The following is a 23300-nucleotide window of genomic DNA, read 5'->3' on the forward strand; positions in this document are numbered from 1 at the left end:
AATTCCGACTGCCATGCCTTTGTTCACGAGGCCCTCCTTCCCAGTACTATAGATCACCTGGTCATCTTGGCTACCTAAATTTAGTCTCTTAATTTCCAGCTCAGACTTTCCTCCTGACAACATTTTGAGTGTCACTAGCGCCTCACTGGCTTTGGTTTTGTTCTTCAGTTTGTTGAGACAGAGTCTCTTATAGCCTAGGCTGGGTTCTAACTCACTGTGTAGCTGAGTGCTGGTCTTGAATTCCTAAGCCTGCCTTTCCTTTTCTTGGTTTGAGCGAAACAGCTAGTGCATGTGATCATCTCCCCCACCCTCTACAAGTCGCCCCCACTTCCCTGCTCTCATTCTCCTTTTTTTTTTTTTCTTTTGGAAGGCCTGGGAATCGAACCCAGGGCCTTGTGCATATTAAGCAAGCCCCATACCACTGAGCCACATCTTCAGCCTCACTCGTTTTTATTATACCATCCAAGTGGCTCTTACCATTTACGATGCCATTGTTTAACTCACTTGTTGAACAATATTTTAGGATATGTTTATATAGTCCTAGTTATTTGCAATATATTTGATATAGAGCTAACTGTTCTTTTGGCTTTAAGTATTATGTTGAATGGATGGGGAAAATGTGTACAAAGGCTATGAAATCACGTACAGAATTGTGGGGAATTCTTAAGGCTTGACCAGGGTGAGCATCATCTCCTTATGCTCGGCTCTGTCTGCTGAGCGTGCCTGTGTTGTCTGTAACAGGCGTGACTTACTCAGGTTTACTTCTAGAAGCTTCCAACTGTGACTGGTTTTTTTGTTTGTTTTTGTTTTAACTTACAGTTCTCTAATATGAGCAAGCATGGATCTGAAAATTTTATCTCTAGCAACAGATAAAACTACAGACAAACTGCAGGAATTTCTTCAAACCCTGAAAGCTGATGACGTGAGTACAGTCAAAGGCTGTGTGGTGTGGGCGGGAAAGAGCACAGCAGCCACTGAGCCATGGGGATGCTCTGGCGGGCTCTCTCGCCAGTGTTAGGAGACGAGGGTTTACTTGGTAAACATGGACAGACACCGAGCTGTAAGCTGCAATCCTGCTATCAGGGAAACCTACAAGATTGCAAGTTCTGCCTGAACTAAAAGGAAAGTACAGAGAGGGTGAGGTGCAGTTCAGGGGCAGAAGACTCTTTTGGTGCCCACAGGCCCCCAGATGCAGTCCCCAATGCTATCAAACCCCAAACAACCAATCAAGCAAACGGTGTGCTGAGATTAAATGGGACAACAAAAGCCATTTGTAATTAGCTTTAAATCAGAGATAACCTTAGACTGCCTTTGCAGTGAGTATTTACAAAGCCTTATATTTTTGGTTTTTCATTTTTTTATTCCGTGTGTGTTTTGCCTGCATGTGCATTATGTACATATGGTGCCCATGGAAGCCAGGAGGCCATCAGGTCCCCTAGACTTGACGTTACTAACAGATGGTTGTGAGCCACAATGTAGGTGCTGGGAGTCAAGCCTGAGTCCTCTGGAAGCACAGCAGGCGCTGTTAACCGATGAACCAGCTCCGGCCTGAGTCGGTATACTTGTGTAGTCCTCAGGGCCGTCGCATCTGAAGCTACGTAGAGGCTGCAGCTTGGGTGCAAAGCACTAGTTCACTTGCGGATGTGTCCTCGTTTACGTTCTTCTGTAAAGAGAATAGGTTCATAGGCAAAAAAAAAAAAAAAATTTTTTTTTTCTTAATTACTGGTAAAAGAAAACCAATGCCTGAACCTCCACTGTGAATCCATGGTTTTAAAAATGAAGCAATAGTGATATGGTTAGCTACTTGGCATGTTGCCCTTTTGTCTCGGAACAGAGAGTGTAAGCTCTGACAGAACCCGGGTGGACATGAGCAGTGTGCTCTGGTAAGCCCTCTGGGTAATTTAGGCACTTACTAAAACCAAAATCTCACCGTTGTCGCTTGGTGCTGCCACCCTCCAGGTGGTTGCTTACGTCTGAAATTAAGAATTGTTGACTGACTTCCTTCTCGGCAGGCATCACTCTGCCTTCCTTTACCTCCAAACTAGGATGGATTAGACCATCTGTCTCCTTCTAAAGGACCTCAGACACAATGGCTCAAGTAATAACAGTTTGTTTCCTGTGTCTGGGCAGTGGGGTCCAGATCAAGGTGCCAGCTCCTTCCAGGACTGTGGTGATGTGTTCTGTGAGTCCATGCCTTAATTTCTCATCATTTTGCAGTGACCTGCATAGCTTGATCCCGGAACCCTGACTTGGAATAGCAAGGGAATGAAGAAACGAACTGATTTACTAGTAAAATCACGGAGATAAACACAAAAAAAGCTGGCAAACTGCTCGCCGCAGCAACCCGGGACCTCAGCACGTTTCTTGTGCACAGCACCAGGGGTTGGATTAGCTAGTCTCCATAGGTGTCTATAGGCCAGCAGTCTCAGCTGAAAAGCATGAGGAGGAAGCTGCCGCAGCCAGTTTTTGCACACACTAATAAATCATTCGTAACACTTGTGCTTAGACTAGGGGAAGGCTCTGCCTTTCTGAGACTAACCTAGGGGAAAGGTTTTGCTGATTTCCAGCGTGGATCCAAGCCTTGGCCCTCAACATGGCTGTGTTATGTCCTCAGGACGTCATCTGCTCTTTACACATCCAGGCAGTCTCCCGGCAGGCGTCTCTCGTGCCTGGTCCGTCGCCACCACCCATCTCCCTTCCTAAGAAGTGGCTCTCGATTCCAGTCAGCAGCTTCTCATGCACATAGATGAAGCCCAGGCTTCTCAATCCAGCCCTCGCCTGTCGTCCCAACCCTTTCCTTCCTTACCGCTCACCTGACGTGGGTCTTCTCTCGGGTCCGAGCATTTGCTCTGTCGGGGCCTCCTTCTCTGTGTGCACAGCCAGCCCTTTCTTACCTGCCCAGTCTCTGCTTAGGTGTCTCTGACCTGGGAGGTTTGCCAGCTCCACCTGCTCTGGCTTCCCCCTCCTCCAGCTACTGTCTCAGCTAGGTTTTCGTCATCTTTACGACATCTCTTGGTCTTTCTCATAAACTCTGAGTCAAATTGCCCTGTCCATTTTGTTCACCCTTAGACTGGTCTCTGAACAAGTGTGTGCATTAGAAGTATCACAGATGAGTGGGTGGGCATCTCTGAATCATGCCATAGCACCCAGTGCTAACGAAAGAGTTAATAAATATTTGTGGAACGAAACCCCCGTATCCCACCTTTGGGAGTTTGAAATAAAGTCTTACTCTGTAATGTACATAGACCTTGAGCTCCCACCTCAGCCTCCCAGATACTGGGGTGAAAGACATGAACTGCTATATCTGGCTCTATAAATTTCTGAATAGCTATTAGGGTTTGGTTTGGTTTGGTTTTGTTTTTGAAACAGGGTCTCTAGCCCAAGCTGCTATTAAACTGCTCAGCCAAGGATAACCTTGGACTTCTGATACCCCTGCCTAGATCTGGGGATCACTGGTGTTACAGGTGTGTGGCCACTGCACCCAGTTTTTGGAGTGCAAGAGTTTGAACCCAGAGTGTTGTGCATACTGGGCAAGTACATTACTAGCTAAGCTGCGGCCCAGCCCGGCTCAGCCCGGCCCAGCCCTTGTCTCTATTTTTGATTTTTTTTTGTTTGTTTGTTTTTTGTTTTTTTGAGAAGCTTCGCTTTGTGGCTCTTGCTGGACTTGTAGTTGCTGTGTATCCTAGGCTGGCCTAGAACTCATGAACATCCTCCTGCTTCATCCTGAAGTGCTGGGATTTCAGGTCTGCATCGCTGTGCCTGGCTTTAATCTTGGCTGCCCGGGATTCTCCTGGGCTCTCCCTGCTCTATGGAAAAGGAGTACTTGTGTGCTTCAGTCTGGCCTGAAGCCGGCAGCACCTGCTCCATTCTGCAGACTGAGGAGGTCCTTCAGGGAGAGACGTGTGATTGTTTTCTCCTCTGCTTGCAGTTGGCCAGTCTCCTTGAGAGCCAAGCAGTGAAAGGAAGAGCTGTTGGAACGTTCCTGAGAGCCATCCTCAAAGGTGATTGGCACCCCTTGCAGTGTACCTGTTGGGAGATTGGTTCTCTTTGGGTGTCATTGCTGTTTGAAGCCCCACTGGGACATTCTTTGTTCAGGGTTCTATAGACTCGACTGAAGCAGTGCTCTCCTCAGGGGGATGCTCAGGTACCTTACTGAAGGGAATCGGAATCCAACCGGATTGGTGTTTCCGGTTTGGAGGCCTGTAAAGAGTATACTCTGCTTTGGTTCCTCAGCCTTTTCGGACTGTGGAGATGAGAATAAGATGTGTCTAGCACTCACCGAGGACCTAGGGAACTCTGGAGTGGAATGGAGTATCTTTATGCCTCATACAGAGCCTCAATGCCCAATGTAACACGTTTGTTTCATTATCTTGAGCAATGGTTCCATGTTTAGATTGTGACCCAGAGTGGATTCATAAATTAATTATAGACAGGATCTCACTATGTAGCCCCAGCTGTCTGGAACTTGCTTTATAGACCAGGCTGGCATTCACAGGTGAATTCACAGAAATTCACCTGCCTCTGAGTGCTGGGATTAAAAGTGTGTACCAGTATGCTTAGCCCTTAGCCCTAAATATTTTTCTTTCTGTGTGTGTGTGGGGGAGGGGGAGTGTATGTGTATGTGCACGCGTGCATGCGCGCGCCCATAGAGGTTAAAGGAGGGTGTTGGACTCCCTGGCACTAGAGTTACAGGTGGTTTATAAGCCGCCTGATGTAGCTGGTAGGAACTGAATGAACTCAGGATCTTTGTAAGAGCAGAACATACTCTTAACTGTTGAACCATTTCTCCGAGCCCATCCTCAGCCCCTTTTTTGGCATAGGTCTCTATAGTGTAGGTGGGCTCAGTCTCACATAGTCCTCCTGCTTTAGCTTCCTGGGTGCAGGGATCACAGCTGCGCACTGCTGTGCCTGTCTCCAGGTTCTTGGTTTGTTTTTAGGTTTTGAGACAGGATCTCACTACACTTAGGCCTTGAAACTGTGATCCTCCTGCCACAACCTCCCACCTACTAAGATATAGATAGAATCTACAAGCCCAGGTGTGGTAGAAGAAAATTCTACAAGTCAAAAACTAAAAGTGGCTTTAGTCCACTCATGAGGCAGAGGCAGGAGGATGGCTGTGAGTTCAAGCTCAACCTGGTTTACATAAGTGAGTTCCAGGAAAGCCAGGGCTACACAGAGAGACTCTGTCTCAGGAAAAAAAAAATGGCCTTAGTCTTGACAGTTATTTTTAGTTGGCTTATTTCTATTTCTCCACAGAAATGTAATTTCAACTGCAAGGGCACAAAAACACCCCACAGTTCATTTAGCTGAGTCGGCCTTTATGGAAACTCGTTCTGCGTTTTCTGGATATATCAGGGAGAAAGAAATGATGAAACAGTAATGGCAAATGCCTGTTTGTATTTCAAGAAGAAATATGGACAGCTCCTTCCTTAGCCAGATAAACCCAGGCGGATTATTGTGGCTCCACTTTTGCGACTAGCTTGTATTTAAAAACATGGACAGCCTACATGACCGTGTCGTAAATTATCGCAGATTCATAGAAACCAACTTGCAGTCATTGCTGTCCTGGTAAGTTGGCCAGGTGTGCAATCTGCAGTTACACGATGACATTTTAAATATAGATATAGATATAATCCACATACCAAGATAAGTCATCCTTTTAAAGTGATTACTCAGTGTGACCCGACTATCCTAGAACTCTGCAGACCAGGCCGGCCTCAAACTCAAGAGATCTGCCTGCCTCTGCCTCTTGAGTGCTGGGATCAATGGAGTGCAGCACCAGGCCTAGCTAAAATATATGTTTTGTTTTGTTTTTTTTTAACTGAGATAGTTGACATTAATAGCTTATCTCCTTAAACTATATGATTCAGTGGCGTTTAGTATTTTAGAGTTGTGTATCTAGCACCACAGTGAATTTGTTGTTTTGAGAGGGGTCTTGGTATGTCTTAGGATTTCTATTGCTGTAAGGAGACACTATGACCAGTATGTCTTAATTAGTGTTCTGTTGCTGTGAAGAGATACTATGTCCACGGCAACTCTTGTAAAAGAAAGCATTTAATCAGAGGTTTAGTCTGTTATCGTCACTAGGGAGTACACAGGCACACTTGGTGCTGGAGAGCTAGCTAAGAGTTCTACCTCTGGATCAGCAGTCAGCAGGAAGAGGGAATAAGCCCCTGGGCCTGGCTTGAGCATCTGAAACCTGAAAGCACATAGCCAGAGACACACCAACTCCAGCAAGGCCTGTCCCTATTGTGCCACTCCCCATGAGCCCACAGTATGCAGCCTTGGCTGGTCCAAAGCTTACTATGTAAATTAGACTGGTGTCAAACCTACTGATCCTCCTGAGTGCTGAGATCAAACTTGTGCACCGTCACGATGAGTTTTACTTTTCTCAAATGAAAATCTACACTAATAGTTGTCATCTCTGTAAACCCCAAGCCATCCCTGTCCAAAGACCCCTAATCTGCCTTCGATCTCCATAATTCTGCTCCTTAGGACACTGTATATCAAATCTTTACCCGCACAGTGCTCGCATGCACAGGTCTGTGTGTGTGTGTGTGTGTGTGTGTGTGTGTGTGTGTGTGTGTGTGTGTGAATGCAGGTGTGCACATGTCATGAAGCACATGTAGAAGTCCGAGGACAGCCTTAGGTGTCCATCTCTGCCTCTCATTGTCTTTGGGGCAGGATCTCTGCTTTCCCACTGCATCTTTGAGGCTGGCTGGCCCAGAAGCTTCCAGGACTCTCCTTTTTCCACCTCCCATCTCCCTGTTGGATCACAGAGGCTCACACTATGCATACAGTTGTTTTTTTTAATGGGCCCTGGGATTTGAACTCGGGTCCTTACGCTTGCATGGAAAGCGCTTTTACCCACTGATCCAAGTCCCGAGCCTAATATCCCCTCCTTTCCCCTCCCTCCTCTGCCTCCCAAATGCTGGGTTAAAGGAGTGCTCTACTGTGTCCAGGTGGTTTTTCTTATATACATGCTCCTCTGGCTTAGTCTTTGGCTCATTCTGGAATTGAGTTTGTCTCCTTTTGTCCGTGTTCTTGTATCTTACTTATGGAAGAGACGGGTTTTCCCTGTCCTTCTTACTCTACTGACCAAACTTAGCGATAATGTTCTGACTTCAAGTGTTAAGCTTGGGTAAGCGAAAGCCCATTCCCAAACTGCTACACCGTATGAATAATATAATGTGACAGAATGTGTTAGTGAAGCAGGTGACACGACGGTCTGTTTGCTTTGGCTAACCACACACTTCGTCAGAGCCCCTCCATGTCACTGTTCCAGCACCGTTGTTCTGCTTCAGTGTTGCCTTAGAGACCTGTTCACGTTTCCTATTTATACCCTTGCTTGAGCGTCCCTTCTTTTTGTGTTTGTCCTGCTCTCTCCTGTTTAAAACATCGAGGCTCCCCCTGCTCTGAGGAAGATGGAGCCCTTAGGAGATACAAGATATATTCTTGCTGTATCCAACTGGTCGAATCAGGAGATTTGCAGCAAGACGTTGCATCGGAGATCATAGGATTGCTGATGCTGGAGGTAAGACTGAAGGGGATGTCAAGTGCCAAACCTAACCTAGTCCCTGCACAGGAGTAAGAGCCTGGCTTACAGCATGCGCCAGTACGGTGTAAACCACTTAGAGCATGCTTATCTGGTGGTACTGTACACGTAAATCTCCTTGTAGGTCTTGAAAGCATTAAGGGATTGACGGAGGTGATGGAGGAGCCTAACCTTTGAACTCCTTTACAGTTACATACATGGAACAGAGCAGCACAATTCCGTGACACCCTTCTAGTGCCTGTTGTGGGAGGTTGCGCCCTTCACTATTTCAGCAGTAGACTTATTTCACATGAAGTTTTCTTTTCTTTTTTCTTTTTTTTTTTTTTGGTTCTTTTTTTTTTTTTTTTTTCGGAGCTGGGGACCGAACCCAGGGCCTTGCGCTTCCTAGGTAAGCGCTCTACCACTGAGCTAAATCCCCAGCCCGTTTTCTTTTTTTTTTAAAGAAACATTTATTTATTATATATAAGTACACTGTAGCTGTCTTCAGACACACCAGAAGAGGGCATCAGACCCCATTACAGATGGTTGTGAGCCATGTGGTTGCTGGGAATTGAACTCGGGACCTCTGGAAGAGCAGTCAGTGCCATCTCTCCAGCCCTCACATGAAGTTTTCAAACGTCAGATTCCTGTTTAACATTTTCTTCTTGAACTTTCAGGTTCACCATTTTCCAGGCCCGTTACTTGTTGACTTGGCCAATGACTTTGTGGGTGCTGTCAGAGAGGACCGCCTAGTGAATGGAAAATCTTTGGAGTTACTACCCATCATCCTTACTGCCTTGGCTACTAAGAAGGAAGGCCTGACTTGTGGGAAAGGTAATTCTCTTCAGGTTCTACTGACTTTTTCTTTATTATTATTTTTCCATATCATGAATTCGTTTTTTCATCCATTTTTCACCTTAGGTGATTTGAATGGGGAAGAATGTAAGAGGCAGTTGATTGACACCCTGTGTTCTGTCAGGTGAGTCTCATGAAAGTGTAGGAGTGTCTCAGAACTACACATGGCCAAAAGCCCAATACTGATTCCTTCCGGAATTGATATTTGTAAAGTTTTTTTGTTCTTGTTCTTATTGTTGTTGCTGTTGGGGAATTTTCTTTTGTTTACTTTTTTCTTGTTAATTATACAAATTAATGGGTTTCTCTCTCTCTTTTTTTTACTCATTTTTTTTTTAAACTTTTTTTTTTTTTTCGGAGCTGGGGACCGAACCCAGGGCCTTACGCTTGCTAGGCAAGCGCTCTACCACTGAGCTAAATCCCCAACCCTTTTTTACTAATTTTTAAACACTAGGTTACAAAGTAATGAGTTTTATTATGGCATTTTCATCCGTGTGTCATTATAGGTTAGTTAACTGTTCACTAATTCTTCTCCGTTGTACTCTTCATTTCCCCTGCCTCCCTCTGCCCTCAGATCATCCCTGCCTTCTGTCTGCCTGCCTGCCTGTCTGTCCCTCTCTCTCATACACACACACACACACACACACTCACTCTCTCTCTCTCTCTCTCTCTCTCTCTCTCTCTCTCGGTAATTTTGTTTGTTGTTTTGAGACTGGGTTTCACTGTGTTAACAGCTTAAGCTGTGTTAACTTCCTGTTCAAATAATTTCTCTGGAAAAAAAATTGTAGTGATATGTTTGTTTATCTAAGTGACGTTATATAAGTATGTATGTGAATGGTCTCGAGTAAAAAATTGGGTGGTTTGTGAACGTGTGCTTTTTTAAAGTTATAACTTATGCACTCTGTGACATAAGTGTGTATAAAATGTATCTAGAGTGTGCATGTGAACATGTATAGAGTGTGCATGTGAACATGTATAGAGTGTGCATGTGAACATGTATAGAGTGTGCATGTGAACGTGTATAAAGTGTGCATGTGAACGTGTATAAAGTGTGTATGGGAACGTGTATAAAGTGTGCATGTGAATGTGTGTAAAGTGTGCATGTGAACGTGTATAAAGTGTGCATGTGAATGTGTGTAAAGTGTGTATGGGAATGTGTATAAAGTGTGCATGGGAACGTGTGTAAAGTGTGCACGGGAACGTGTATAAAGTGTGTTTGCTCCCCGTGATTTTACTGGTGTTGGCTATTATCAGGGTGGTTTGTTTGTTTGTTTGTTTGGCATGAACCTCACCATGTGTTTTGGTTTTCTAGTCAGGGGAATTAAAGACTAATTATTCATCCTGTTTATTCATGTCTGCGTGTCTAAGCAGGCGGGGTCTCGTTAGCCCTCAGACCTGCTATGTGGGGAGGAGACTTTGAACTTGAGCTTTAGGCTTCATGCTGCCTCTGAAGTGACAAGGTCCCAGGACCACCATGCCCGGCTGTTGTTTTAAATTATTTGTCTCACTTCCCAGTATTGAAAACCAAACTTGAAATGCTACACCTTTCTTTATAAGTTTTATAAATTGTGTATAAAAGAGTCGTACTGGCTGGTTTTGTGTGTCAACTTGACACAAGCTGGAGTTATTGCAGAAAAAGGAGCTTCAGTTGTGGAAATGCCTACACGAGACCCAGCTGTAAGACATTTTCTCAACTAGTGATCAAGTGGGGAGGATTCAGGCCATTGTGGGTGGTGCTGTCCCTGGGCTGGTGGTCTTGGGTTCTATAAGAGAGCAAGCTGAACAATCCAGGGAAGCAAGCCAGTAAAAAACACCCCTCCATGGCCTCTGAAATCAGCTCCTGCTTCCTGACCTGCTTGAGTTCCAGTCCTGACTTCCTTTGGTGATGAACAGCAGCATGGAAGTAAGCTGAATTAACCCTTTCCTCCCCACCTGCTTCTTGGTCATGATGTTTGTGCAGGACTAGAAACCCTGACTAAGACAGGAGTTAAAATAAAATAAACTCATTATTTTTCCAGATGGGCTCAACGATACGTGATCCAGCTCACTTCTGTGTTCAAGTAAGCATTGTTTATGTGTCTTTGCATCAAGCTTGGTCTACAAACCTAGGAGGAGTTGAAGCACATCGAGCTCACCCTCTCCTCTTTCTGAGTAGTGGCAGTGGCACTTCTGTTTTCTGCTTTGGAATTCCCTCCCCTCCCTTTCCTTTGGCTTAGTTTATTAAATGTATAAGTGCTTTTCTTTGAAATGACCATATTTAGACAAATGTATTGGTCCCTTTAAAAGATTGTTCCTAAGAGAAAACCTAAAGAGGACTCCTACAGTCTAATATATATTTTTATTCTTTAACTCCAAATTGTATTTAAAGACTTGCTTTATTGTTTCTTTATGTGTACCCATGTATGCGAATGCCTGCAGAAGCCAAAAGTTGGGAGTGGGATCCCCTGGAGCTGTAGTTACAGGTGGTTTTGGGCTGCTCATTGTGGGTGTTGAGAACCAAACTTCAGCCCCCTGAGAGAGCAAGTGTTCTTAACCACTGGGCAATCTTTTCAGCCATTCATTCATTCATTCATTTTGTGTGGGGATATGGGTGTGCAGACATGTATATGTCTTTGCTACTTTGCAGGTACATACGTTTGGGAGTATTGGTATATGTGGGTGCCAGAGGTTAACCTTGAGTATCTTCCTTGACCATCCCCTGCCTTAGGTATTGACACATAGTCTCTTACTTGAACCCATAGCCTGCTGATTCAGTTATCCTAGCTAGTCAGCTTATCCAGAAATCCTGTCTTGGCTGAAATTATGGGTCCTAGGAATCCAGCCCTAGTCTTCATTCTTGCATAATAAATGTTTACCCCACCATGATATCTCCCTAGTCCCTAAATTTTCTTTCTTTCTTTCTTTTTCTTTTAAATTACAGAATGCCTGTATAGCTCTTTTTCTTTCTAAGATTTATTTATTTATTATATATAAGTACACTGTCACTGTCTTCAGACACACCAGAAGACGGCATCTGATCCCATTACAGATGGTTGTGAGCCACCATGTGGTTGCTGAGATTTGAACTCAGGACATCTGGAAGAGCAGTCAGTGTTCTTAACCACTGAGACATCTCTCCAGCCCAAACTTTATTTCTTAAAAAGTGTTTGATAGAGTTTTGATTATTATAAAGCCCTGAATTTAACAAAGCACTAACGCTCTGGTGAGGCTTTCAAACGTCTGCTCCACAGGGATGTCCGTCTAACGCCAGAAGAAATGAAACTTGTGGTGGCCAAAGTGTTGACGATGTTTTCAAGGTTGAATCTTCAAGAAATTCCACCGCTGGTCTATCAGCTTCTGGTTCTCTCTTCCAAGGTACAAATAAAATAAGTCATTTCTTAATCTTGCGGCTTAAGCAGCTGTATCCATTTATCCTTTTCAGACTGTTGGTTTCCATACTACGACATACGTGTTTATCATCTGGGATGATTTGGTTGTGCTTTTCAGCCAAGGAGAAAGTATGGTTATGTAATGAAGACCTCAGGGTGTGTGCTCTAAGCCACACTGACACTACAGTACCTGCCATGTGACACAATTCCTGGAGACATGGGAGCCAACATCCACTCAAACCAGATAGGGAGCCAACAGCAGATCCAAGTCAGGGTACCCCCAAAGGCCGCCATGGTGAACCAATAGGGTTTATCAGGGTTGCTCTTAGGAGTGTAAGGAGAGTTACTTGCATGGGCAGAAATGACGCAGAGACTACATTATCAAAAGCCCACCCCCTCAGGGGTGACAGTTCACAAAAATTAGATCCCTGGGATGTCTGGCACACTTAGAGAGGCGGTGAAGCAGGGTGGAGGGAGCCTCTTCCAGGCAGCTCAGGCGGTTCCCACTGCTCCCAGTCGGCTGGCAGTGTCTCTTGGCTGTGCTCGCTGCTCGTATGTGCTGGAGGCGGATGGGGCCTGCTGCATCTTGTCAGGTTCAGGGTCTTCCTGAAGCCTTTGCCCATCATTACTACCTAAGCTTAAGGAGGGTCCCTGCAGGACGGAATGATTTATCTAGGGAGAAATCACATCACAGCAGTGTTTCAAGTTACGGTTGGGCACCCGGGGCATATATGCTACTGCCAAGCTGATTCCCTGGCTCTGTGAAGTATTCCAAACCCTGCTGCACCTTCAAAGTGTTCGGTATGTTATTACTGTCGGGCTAGGTTGCAACTTACTTATGTAAATTTGTACTAGATAATCCTTGGTTATTTTACCTTCAATTAGGTGATCATTCCTTTATCACAATAATAATTATTTTATTCACAGGGGAGCAGAAGGAGCGTTCTGGATGGAATAATAGCCTTCTTCAGGGAGCTAGACAAGCAGCACAGCGCGGAACAGAGCAGCGATGAGTGAGTACCACAGTTTAGAAGTGCAACGCATCGTCACAGATTCACCTCCACCCTGAGCTCCATCGTTAGTGTGGCTTTGCCTTCGCCCCTTCCTTCCCCTCAGTACAGAGCTGTAGTCCTCCCAAGCTACTCTGTCGTGAGAGTAGGATAACACAGTCCCTTCCAGTCTTACTCACGCGCTTCAAGGAAGGCACCAGTCACTGCTGTAAGATCCAGGTTTGACATCTGTTTATTAGAGGAGAACTAGGAAACACTTAAGTGCTCCGTGACTTAGTGTTTCTTAGTTCTCTTAGCTCTTAGTCCATCTGACCATAGATAGAGCTTAATTATGTTAAACTGTGGCGAGAAGAGACTCTTAGTGTGGGAAGATAAGTCAAAAGGATGGCATCCCAGCGACAGCACAACTTCTTCAGACTGGGATGGGGAAACGTCCTGTTTTCACCAGAGCCTGACTGATAAGAACTATCATATGCCAACAAGGAGAGCATTTTCAGCTATGGAATAGATTAAAGGCAGAGTAAAATTTTTGAGAAAGGGGGTGTTTTATCTTCGAATACGAATGTACAGAGTGTTTATTCTGTGCTAGGTGCGTATACTGTAAACCTTGCATGCTTCTTGTAGATGTGGAAACCATGAAACAGGAAGTAAGGTATAACGATAGCCAGAAAATAACAACCAGGATTTGAGTCCAAGCAGCCTGGCTGAGGAGCTTGTCAGTCAGCTGCCTCCAGTCTGCAATGACCTCTGTTACGCAGCCCGCAGTGGCTCTCTACGTTGACTTAGGCAAAGGTGACAGCAGGTTTCAGAGAGAGTAAGGAGCTCAGTTCTGACCACGTTAGATTCGCAACACATATCAGCAGCCCATGTGGAGGGAGCACCGAGCAGGTGGGGGTTGTGTGTAGAGGAAAGTCTGAACCAAAAATATAAATCGGTAGCCATTTAAAAGTTATCGAAAGCTAAGGACACATATACATGCAAATGGGAGGGCACCCCAGCCAAGGGACAGAATGGAATTATATCTAGGGGAGACATGGAACGGATGGAGCGATGGGGGAGGGCAAGAAAGGTCTGCAAGGAAACCAGGTATTAGGCACGTTGCTTATAATCCCTGCACTTAAGGAGCTGAGGCAGATAGATCACGTGTTCTTCAAACTCAAGGCCAGTTGGGACTTTATTGGTTTTGGCCATGTGGGAGGTCATCTGTAACCCTTGTGACAATGTTGAGCAGTGGTGGCGCACACCCTTAATCCCGGCACTTGGGAGGCAGAGGCAGGAGGATCTCTGTGAGTTTGGTCTACAGAGTAAGTTCTAGAACAGCAAGGGCTACACAGAGAAACCCTGCCTACACCCCACTCCCCTCAAACAACAAAACAAGAAAGGACAGTGAGTCACTGGATGGGCAAGGGTAAGGAGAGGACAACGCCTGGTGGAATTGGGTTGGAGCTGGGGAGAGTGTAGGAGGTAAAGCATGGAGACACTGGCTAGAGACAAGGCTTCGTCAGTGTTCCTGAGAAGCGGGGTGGACTTGCCTCTTCTGCTTCCCGAGGCCCTGCAGCTTCAGCTGCTTGTCTGTCCTAGCAATTTTTCATTCCATAGCCCTAACCCAGACCTTGCTATTGAACCTTCTAGGTTGTCAGAGCTTGTTACTGCCCCAGCAGATGAGCTTCATCACGTGGAAGGCACTATTATTCTGCACATCGTGTTTGCCATCAAACTGGACTGTGAATTGGGCAGAGAACTGCTGAAACACTTGAAGGTCAGGGCAAACATTTTTTTTTTCCTTATGTCTTTTGCCTGCTATCAGGACTCTTTTTCTCCTACTGGGTTGCATCATTCATCCTTGATAGAGGATTTGTGCCTACTCCTACGGGATCTTGTTGTACCATGTTCAGTGATATCACTGGGAGGCCTGCTCTTTTCTGAAGAGAAACAGAGGATCAGCGGGTTATGGAGGAGAGGGAGGGAGAGGAACTGGGAGGAGTGGAAGGAGGGGAAACTCATCAGGATGTACTGTATGAGAGCAGAATAAATTAAAAAACAAAAATTTTGGGGTTGGGGATTTAGCTCAGTGGTAGAGCGCTTGCCTAGGAAGCGCAAGGCCCTGGGTTCGGTCTCCAGCTCCGAAAAAAAAAAAGAACAAAAAGAACAAAAAAAAATTTTTTTTTCTATGCAGTATCTTTCAAGAAACTTTGAGAACAAAATGTCTTTTAAGTTGAAGTTTATTTTTACAAAGACATAGTTAATAAAAGCATATTTTATATATACAGTAAATAGATATTATAAAGCATGTATGAGATCGGTCTGTATGAAATAGAGCGTTTGTACTGGAATCTCTCTCACGTCTGTTAGTGACCAGAAGCACTAATACAGAACATCTGGGAGTCTAGAAGATCTTTTTTTTTTCTTTGGAAGTAGAATATAGATGCTATTCTTGAACCCGTAAGCCAACAAGCTCCATTTAAAAGCCTTCCTTATGCTGGTCAGAGTCTAAGCTGCTTATTCTGGTGCCTTGGGCTTCCTTACTCTTTCTGTAAAGCCTCCCGCTCTGCCACATCTCTTTTGGCTGCTCGTGCTCTGTGTGTCAGGCATCAGACGGCCATTTGCGGGTTTTTGGTTTTTCTCTCTCTCCATTCTTCCATTCTAGGCAGCTGGTGAGGATTACGGCTCCCCTGCCCTGGCACTTTTGCTTTTAAATTTTAATAAAATTGGGGTTGGGGATTTAGCTCAGTGGTAGAGCGCTTGCCTAGGAAGCGCAAGGCCCTGGGTTCGGTCCCCAGCTCCGAAAAAAAAGAACCAAAAAAAAAAAAAATTTTTTAATAAAATTGCCTTTGAACTCTAAAAGTAAATAAATTAATTCACAAATGAAATTTTTTTAGAGGCCTGTCAAATGGCTCAATGGGCAAAAGCAGTGGTCCCAGAGCCTGACTATCTGAGTTCAGTCCCTGGGACCAGTATGGTAGAAGGAAAAGCTGACTCTCGGAGGCCGTGCCGTGGCCTGTGGGTGTGTGCTCCGGCAACCCTGCCTCATGTGTGCACTTATGCACACAATTTTAAGGAACTTTCTATAGTGCAAAACAGCAAAAGGACTGTTACGTTTCTTCCTTCCTTTTTTAAAATTTATGTGAGTACACTGCAGCTGTCTTCAGACACACCAGAAGAGGGCATCGGATCTCAATACGGATGGTTGTGAGCCACCATGTGGTTGCTGGGAATTGAACTCAGGACCTCTGGAAGAGCAGTCAGTGCTCTTAATCACGGAACCATCTCTCCAGCCCCTAGTGTTCACTTTTTAATGTGTTCAGAGTAGTAATTATGTTGCTGTTTTCACTCGATCTTAGCCAAAAGGCCAAGCAGTGACTACTGCTATTTTCAAAGAATCAGTTTATACTCTTTTCTTTTTTTCCTGTTTAAAGATGCTGCTATTATGTAGCCTGGGTTGGTCTTGAACTCACTATGTAGCCAACGCTGTCCTTAAACTCCTAGTCCTCCTGGCTCAACCTTCGCAGTGTTAGTATTACAGAAATGTACACCACCGCCTGGCTGTGTGATGCATAAATTGTGACTATTAACTGTTTTCCAAAGTAGCTGATAGTTTACATTCCTATCCTGGCTTTCCTCTCCTGGCTTTGTGACCTCTGTCTGTCTGTCTGTCTGTCTGTCTCACTGCTGCTCTTGCTGTGACCCGTGTTCAGTGCATCTCTCCCTTTGATCTCTCACTTTGCATTTGGTTAATTGGTAATAAGTGTTCTTTCATGTACTTATTAGTTCTCATTTTTTTGGTGAAATGTCTTCAAGTCTTTTGTTTTTTCTTAAATCAATTTTATTCTAAGTTGTGCTTTGGGTATTATATGTAAGAACCTTATTCCTAGTCATACAGATTTTCTCCATGTTCTGAGTGCTTCGTAGTCTTACCCAGTCCGTGGCCGTTTCCGATCTATGGAGGAGCTTGTTTTCAAGCAGACTGCTGTGGGGTAATGACTGTTTGTTCATTGTAGGCTGGACAGCAAGGGGATCCCAGTAAATGCCTATGTCCCTTCAGCATCGCTCTTCTCCTCTCTCTCACGAGAATACAGAGATTTGAGGAACAGGTATGATTTTTGTAAGGCTACTGTGATGCTTTTAGAGCTGGCAGGAAAGAGTACAAGAACCTATTTTTGTTTGCTGCCGCAGAACTTGGGATTCCTGGCGTCTGCCTCTATTTCCTCTTAGAAAGCCAGGTTATGGTAGCGTGAACTAAGAGTTGTGTCACCTGCTCAGGTGGCAGGAGAGCCAGTCTAGTTGGCTGACCAGCAGCCGTCTCATGGTCGCATTCTAAGAACTGTCCCCAACAATCAGCGATGAGAGCAGGAAGTCCTTGTCCCCCCTTTTCTTCATGAGTTCCAGGATCTGGAGTGCCGTTTTTTTGTTTTTTTTTTCTTCATCTTGCTGCTCTGTTTTGTGGTTCAGAACAGCGATGCCTACCCTTGGAAGCAGACGGTGGAACACCGAGTTACACAACCTGCCGTTGCTGACTTATTAAACAATTTGAGACAAGGGTGCTGGTGAGAGGGCTCAGCAGCTGAAAATACTTAATTCTGAGCCTGACAACATTAGTTCAGGACCTAGGAACCACGTGGTGGAAGGAGAGAGCCAACTCCCGGAAGCGTCCTCTGACACTCTGACCGTGGCATGCACTCCTCCCCACCCCTTTCCACCCCCAAACACACAGGATAAAGGGTCTAAGTTGCCTAAGATGGCAGCCGACTTGTAATTCTCCCGCCTCAGCCTTCAGAGTATCTGAGGGCATAGGCTATTCCACCAGACCCAGCGGGGAAGCATGTACACTGGTGTTTAGCCCTTTCTCGGGAAGGCCTGTCTTTAACTCTTCTAAGTTCCCACTGACGCTCACAGCTTTTGTATCATTTTAAAATCTTTAAACAGTTGCCGTAGGGTTGTGTGTGATCTCAGGTCAGAAACTATAATTTTGGCTCATTTTCTTATTTCTTCAATTATATTAGGTGTTTGATTTTTTAAAGACTTCCGTTGTAAAAAGCTTTAAGGATCTTCAGCTCCTCCAAGGCTCAAAATTTCTTCAGACTCTCGTCCCTCAGAGAACTTGCGTTTCAACCATGATCCTAGAAGTGGTGAAGAATAGGTGAGCTGATGAACCGTAGTCCAAAGACGTTTGAGGGTCTGGGTTAGAGAAAGCGGTGGGGAGCTATGCTTAGGGCCACTCGGCTGTAGCTAATGGCTGTAGGATTGAAGCTTCAGCCCTTCACATCGGTAGGAGAAAATGTTCCTATATTGAAGGGAAAAAACCAGCTTTCCATCTCTGGGCTACTTTCCTAGACACCCACTGTATAACAGAAATATAAAACATTGTTTTGGTTTTTTTTCCTTGATACTGCAACTCGGTTAGATGAAGTCTTTATATTCTTGTGTGAGTGAAAATACTGTTAGCAGAACCAGGTTAACAACCACGCCTTTAATACCAGCACTGGGAAGGCAGAGGCAGGTCTGAGTTCGAGGCCAGCCAGGTCTACAGAGTAAGTTCCAGGACAGCCAAGGCTACACAGAGGAGACCCTGTCTACAAAAACAAAAACAGCAAAACAAAAATCAGCAAAAACACTAAACTGTATTTACTTTGACCATTGAAGTCTGTGGCTGGGAAGTTGGAAGTGAAGTATTTATTGACTTAACAATTGTAAGCAAGTGATTTAAAACTATAAGGGAAACATCGGTAGCCGTCGTAGACTTTTGTTTGTTTTTTTTTAATTTTAGGATAAATATTAGTTGTTGTAACAATCTTTATTATGGCATGCTTTTTTTTTTTTTTTTTTTTTTGGTCAATGAACCCATAGAATAAATATAAAGTTTTATATTTTAAGTCCTAAAGGCCATCTTTTTCATGGACTGGAATTCTAATTCAGAGTCCGGTGTGACCTTGGCACATGAGGCCAATGGAGAGCCTGAGTCCTTGTTTCAGAGCAGTCTACCCATTAAACAGCTCTGAAATGTCTCTGCCCATTCTGTATCTGGATATAGTTTGTTGGCTTGGATTGTCTGAGACAGAGGCTCATTACGTAGTCCTGGCTAGCCTTGAACTTCTGACAATCCCGTATGCCACTATATCCAGCTATTTCTAGTTTCCCTTTTATTTATTTAATTTTTTAAAGTTAGTGGTATCTTTCTGGTATTCTCCCAACTGAATCTCTCCAAGTTAGATCAAAGACTCAGGCGGTACATAGCCAGGAAATGGTAGCTCTGCCCATCTTCTGGAAGTTTCTACTAGCCATGGGAATCTAGCAACATCTTCAGCTATAATCTAGCAGAATAGGTTCTTGCTACAAGATTTTAGCAGGGAAAGATGAGGATGGCATCATTATAATCTCCCTAAATTATTTGCTGGTTAGTTATACATGGTTTCTCCAATCAGTTAATTAACCTCAAAATAACATTATATTATATTACTGTTTTTTGAGTACCTCAACTTGTCATATTTTGGTAATATTTTATTTTATTTAAATATCTCTCTACCTATTAGTGTGGAGAGAGGCACTAGAGAGAGGCATTTCTGCTCTAACATGTTTCTTAAAAACCCTTTGTTGTAGAAAGCTGTGTACCCAGGGCAATAGGCCCTGTCGGGACAATAAGATGGGACAGAGTTCATACGTATTCGACTTTGTGGGTTTATGTTCATCACATAAGAGATCCTGGACCTCACCTGAGCAGCAAGCTTACGTATCTTCAAAAGGGCATTTGTAAACTGCTAAATTATGGGAAAGGGGCAAAATGTGTAAACACTGGCAAGAAGCATGTGCTTCATGCCTCAGGCGTACTGACTTATGCTTGTGACCTAGGCTAGCGGGGAGCAGACAAGGGAGCAGACTCAAGTATTGTGTCCTCCTGTGGTTTGCCATGTTTAGTGGTTGGGTAGGCTGTGTTTCCCCATGGTGTTTTGAAATGTAAAGCATTTCAATGTACTAGAAAAAAAAATCTATAAGCCAGCAAAAATTTCAATTTATATTTGCCCGCTTGCTAATTGTAGGCACTCCTCTGAGCTATAACTGATGCGGGGACTGGAACCTGTCCTCCATGACGAGAAACTCAAGGAGCACTTGGTTCCCTTCCTTCCTCTTTTTCTTTGCTTCCTTTTGTGCAGAGCTGGAGATCAAGCCCAGGGCTCTGTGCACACTCAGAGTGCTTTGCCACTGTTAACAGACTTACTTGGACTTCATTATAAGTTTACTGTCTCTTTGCTCACCTCTGTTGAAGCACATACCTTTCTCCTGGGGGGAAAATGTCATAAATGTGTAATTCTTGCAGTAATTCTTTCAGATAGAATTTGTGGATGATAAACTTTGAGTTTTTTGATATCTGAAATTTTTATTTGACTTTTCTACTTGAAGAAATGTTAATTCATGGTCATTTTTCATTGTCTTTTTCCCCTAGAATTGCTGGTGGAAAGTGACGATTTTCTGATTTTTGTGTTACCATAGATAACCTATTTCTTTTTTTTCTTCATAGAAACTTTTACAACTTTGTGTATTCTTATCTTTTCTGAAATTTAACAGTTGATGTTTATTTAACTTTCTTTTTCACACTGTCGAAAACTTAGGATCTTTCTGTGTAGTGAATATCTTTCCTACACACTGTGATACTCTGAGATGACTCAGTTGGAAAGTGTTTGCCATGCAAGCCTAAGGGCCTGAGTTGTGGTCTGGATGCCCAGTGTGAGTCTGTGAGCCCAGAGCGGGGAGGTGGAGATGGAGCTCCCTCTCGCCTGCTGGCCCGCCAGGGTAGCCGAATCCAAGAACTCCAGGTTGAGCGAGAGCCCATCTTAATGAGTAAAGTGCTATAAAGAAAGTTTTAAATAAAATAATAAAATTATTAAGTGGAGGAGTAGGAGGTGAATATGATCGAAATACATTATACAAAATTCTCAAGGAACTAATAAACAAAAACACCCTGCCAACTGTGTTTTTACACACACACACACACACACACACACACACACAATCTGTTAACTATGGAAAAATAAGAGGTTTTTTGAACTGATTAGAAAACAAACCTCATTTCTCACACAGTTTATACATTGCGTGTGTGTATCATTTACGTAGTTATATATGTATACATGCCATTCATATATAGGCTACACTAGCCACACACACATTATACATACATTTTGTGTGTGTGTGAGTGCGTGTGTGTGTGTGTAAAGAGAGAGAGAGAGACAGACAGACAGACAGACTGACTGAGACTTTTGAGACAGGGTCTGATTTATCCCAGGTTGGCTGTGGAATTCCTTTTATAGCCAAGGATGACCTTGACCTTATGACCTCCGGCTTCTACCTCTCGAATGCTGGAATTGTGGGTGTATGTCACCAGGCCAGGTTTTATGCAGTGCTGGGAATTGAACCCAGGACTTCGTGCATGCTCAGCAAGCACTCTATCAACTGAGCTATACTCCCACGTGTGTATCTTTCTATATTTATAAGTACTATTAGTGGAGAGAATAGAACATATACTAGATTTATCTTGATCCTTTCTCTCCAGAGTAAATATTGTTAAATCTGTCAAAATGCACAGCTGTCTCCTGTGTTCTTTAGTACTGCATTATGCTTCTCCTGTGTTTTAACAGGTAGATATAATGATATAAAAACCTATTCAGGCTTATCCCTTCCACTATAAAGGGAGACATCGAGTGGTAATCACCAAGGTTCTATTGCTTACAAGGGTTTTTTTGTAGTTGAGCTCATGCTGTTAAAACCACATCTATGCTATAAATACTTACTGAGTGCTGTGTCTAGCTATATGGCTGAAAATGTGACTATATGTTGGTCTTAACCCTAGAAAATCTCAGTCTAGAGAGAGGGCCAGCTTCGTAAGCATGTGCACAGTGCTGCATAGAAGGGAGAATTAAAGAACAACTGACTGAAATCTTGAGTGGAAATTTCAAGTGATCACTATACTGAAAAACTATACACTTTTTTTTACGTGTTTTTTTTTTGTTTCTATTTTTAAAAGGTATTTAAGGTAATTTAGGTACTTTGTTTTTGACTGAGGATTGAATTAGGGTCTTGTACATGCTAGATAAGCATTCTGCCACTGGGCTTACCCCTCTAGCCCATAGTGTCGGGTTTCCCCTTAGTAGGTGGTCTGCCTGCCTGTGGAAGCCTCTTGCCTATGTTTCCATGACTGCATTAAAAATTCTGTCAATCAGGCTGGAGAGATGGCTGTCCACTGGCGTCCAGAGTTCAATTCCCAGCAACCATGGTGACTCACAACCACATATAATGAGATCTGGTGCCCTCCTTTGTCCTACATGCAGGACAAAATACTATATACATAAAATAAAAAAAGAATAATTAAAAAAAGAATTCCATCAAATATCAGTGCATGCAGAGAAAGAGGGTCTGAGAAAAGTGAGTAACGGTACTGCATGTGTGGTGGGCATTCAGGAAGATTCTCTCAACTACACTTTGTTTTTTTTGCAGTGTTCATAGTTGGGATCATGTAACTCAAGGTCTGATAGAATTTGGTTTCATCTTGATGGATTCCTATGGGCCAAAGAAGATTCTTGATGGAAAAGCTGTTGAAATTGGCTCCAGTCTTTCTAAAATGACAAACCAGCATGCATGTAAGCTGGGAGCTGATATCTTGTTGGAAACCTTTAAAGTAAGTGTATTGGCTAGTTATGTTAACTTGACCCAAACTAGAGTTATCAGAGAGGACGGAGCCTCAGTTGTGAAAATACCCCCATAATGTCAGGCCTTAGGCAAACCTATAAGGTATTTTCTTATTAGTGATTAATGGGGGACGGCCCAGCCTGTTGTGGATGGGGCTGCCCCTGGGCTGGTGGTCCTGGGTTCTATAAGATAGCAGGCTGAGCAAGCCAGGGGATGCAAGCCAGTAAGCAGCACCCCTCCATGGCCTCTGCATCAGCTCCTGCCTCCAGGTTCCTGCTCTGCTTGAGTTCCTGTCCTGACTGCCTTTGATGATGAACTGTGATATAGACACACCAGCAGAACAAACCCTTTCCTCCCCAAGTTGCTTTGGTCATGGTGTTTTATCACAGCAGTAGTAACCCAAGTATAAATAGAGCAAGATGCTGCTTGGGAGTTTGACAGATAAGGAAGTTTGACAATGGCAGAGTGTGTGTGACAGCTTAGGATGGAGTCGAAATTGTACAGATCCAGGTTGGTGAATACATTCTCAGCTTTCTTTTTATTTGTGTTGGGAGAGGGAAAGGTATATACATGTGAGTGTGCAAATACACTTCCCTTGTGTGCACATGTGTGCAGAGACCAGCACAGAATGTTGGGTGTCTTCCTCTAATAGTTTTCACTTTATTGCCTCAAGACAGGACTTTTCACTAAATCAGAACCTTAATTTTAAATGGGGCATAGGTTTCTCACCCCCACAGCAAATAGTGCGTTAGCTTTTTGACTCTGACAAAGGCCTGGGAATAACAAATTATTTTGACTCAATTTCAGATATTTGAGTCTGCTTGACTGGCTCAATGCCTTGGGCCTAGATGGATTAGAATATCA

The 23300-nt window shown here is 43.9% G+C and overlaps 1 protein-coding gene across 2 annotated transcripts in view; it reads left to right on the forward strand.

Moving 5' to 3' along the window:
• The window catches only part of Fanci (FA complementation group I), a 56364-nt gene that overhangs the window by 2756 nt on the left and 30308 nt on the right, over nt 1–23300 (forward strand). For both annotated transcript variants that reach the window (XM_039101037.2, NM_001427670.1), the window contains exons 2-13: nt 820–922; nt 3929–4001; nt 7404–7534; nt 8212–8368; nt 8456–8513; nt 10405–10446; nt 11617–11740; nt 12682–12767; nt 14397–14523; nt 16763–16855; nt 17765–17901; nt 22245–22425. In XM_039101037.2, the coding sequence (XP_038956965.1) occupies nt 839–922; nt 3929–4001; nt 7404–7534; nt 8212–8368; nt 8456–8513; nt 10405–10446; nt 11617–11740; nt 12682–12767; nt 14397–14523; nt 16763–16855; nt 17765–17901; nt 22245–22425 (1293 nt within the window). In that variant the 5' untranslated portion in view covers nt 820–838. The remainder of the gene's footprint in view (nt 1–819; nt 923–3928; nt 4002–7403; nt 7535–8211; nt 8369–8455; nt 8514–10404; nt 10447–11616; nt 11741–12681; nt 12768–14396; nt 14524–16762; nt 16856–17764; nt 17902–22244; nt 22426–23300) is intronic.

This window comes from Rattus norvegicus, chromosome 1 (genome assembly GCF_036323735.1).
Source record: "Rattus norvegicus strain BN/NHsdMcwi chromosome 1, GRCr8, whole genome shotgun sequence".
Taxonomy (NCBI): Eukaryota; Metazoa; Chordata; class Mammalia; order Rodentia; family Muridae; genus Rattus; species Rattus norvegicus.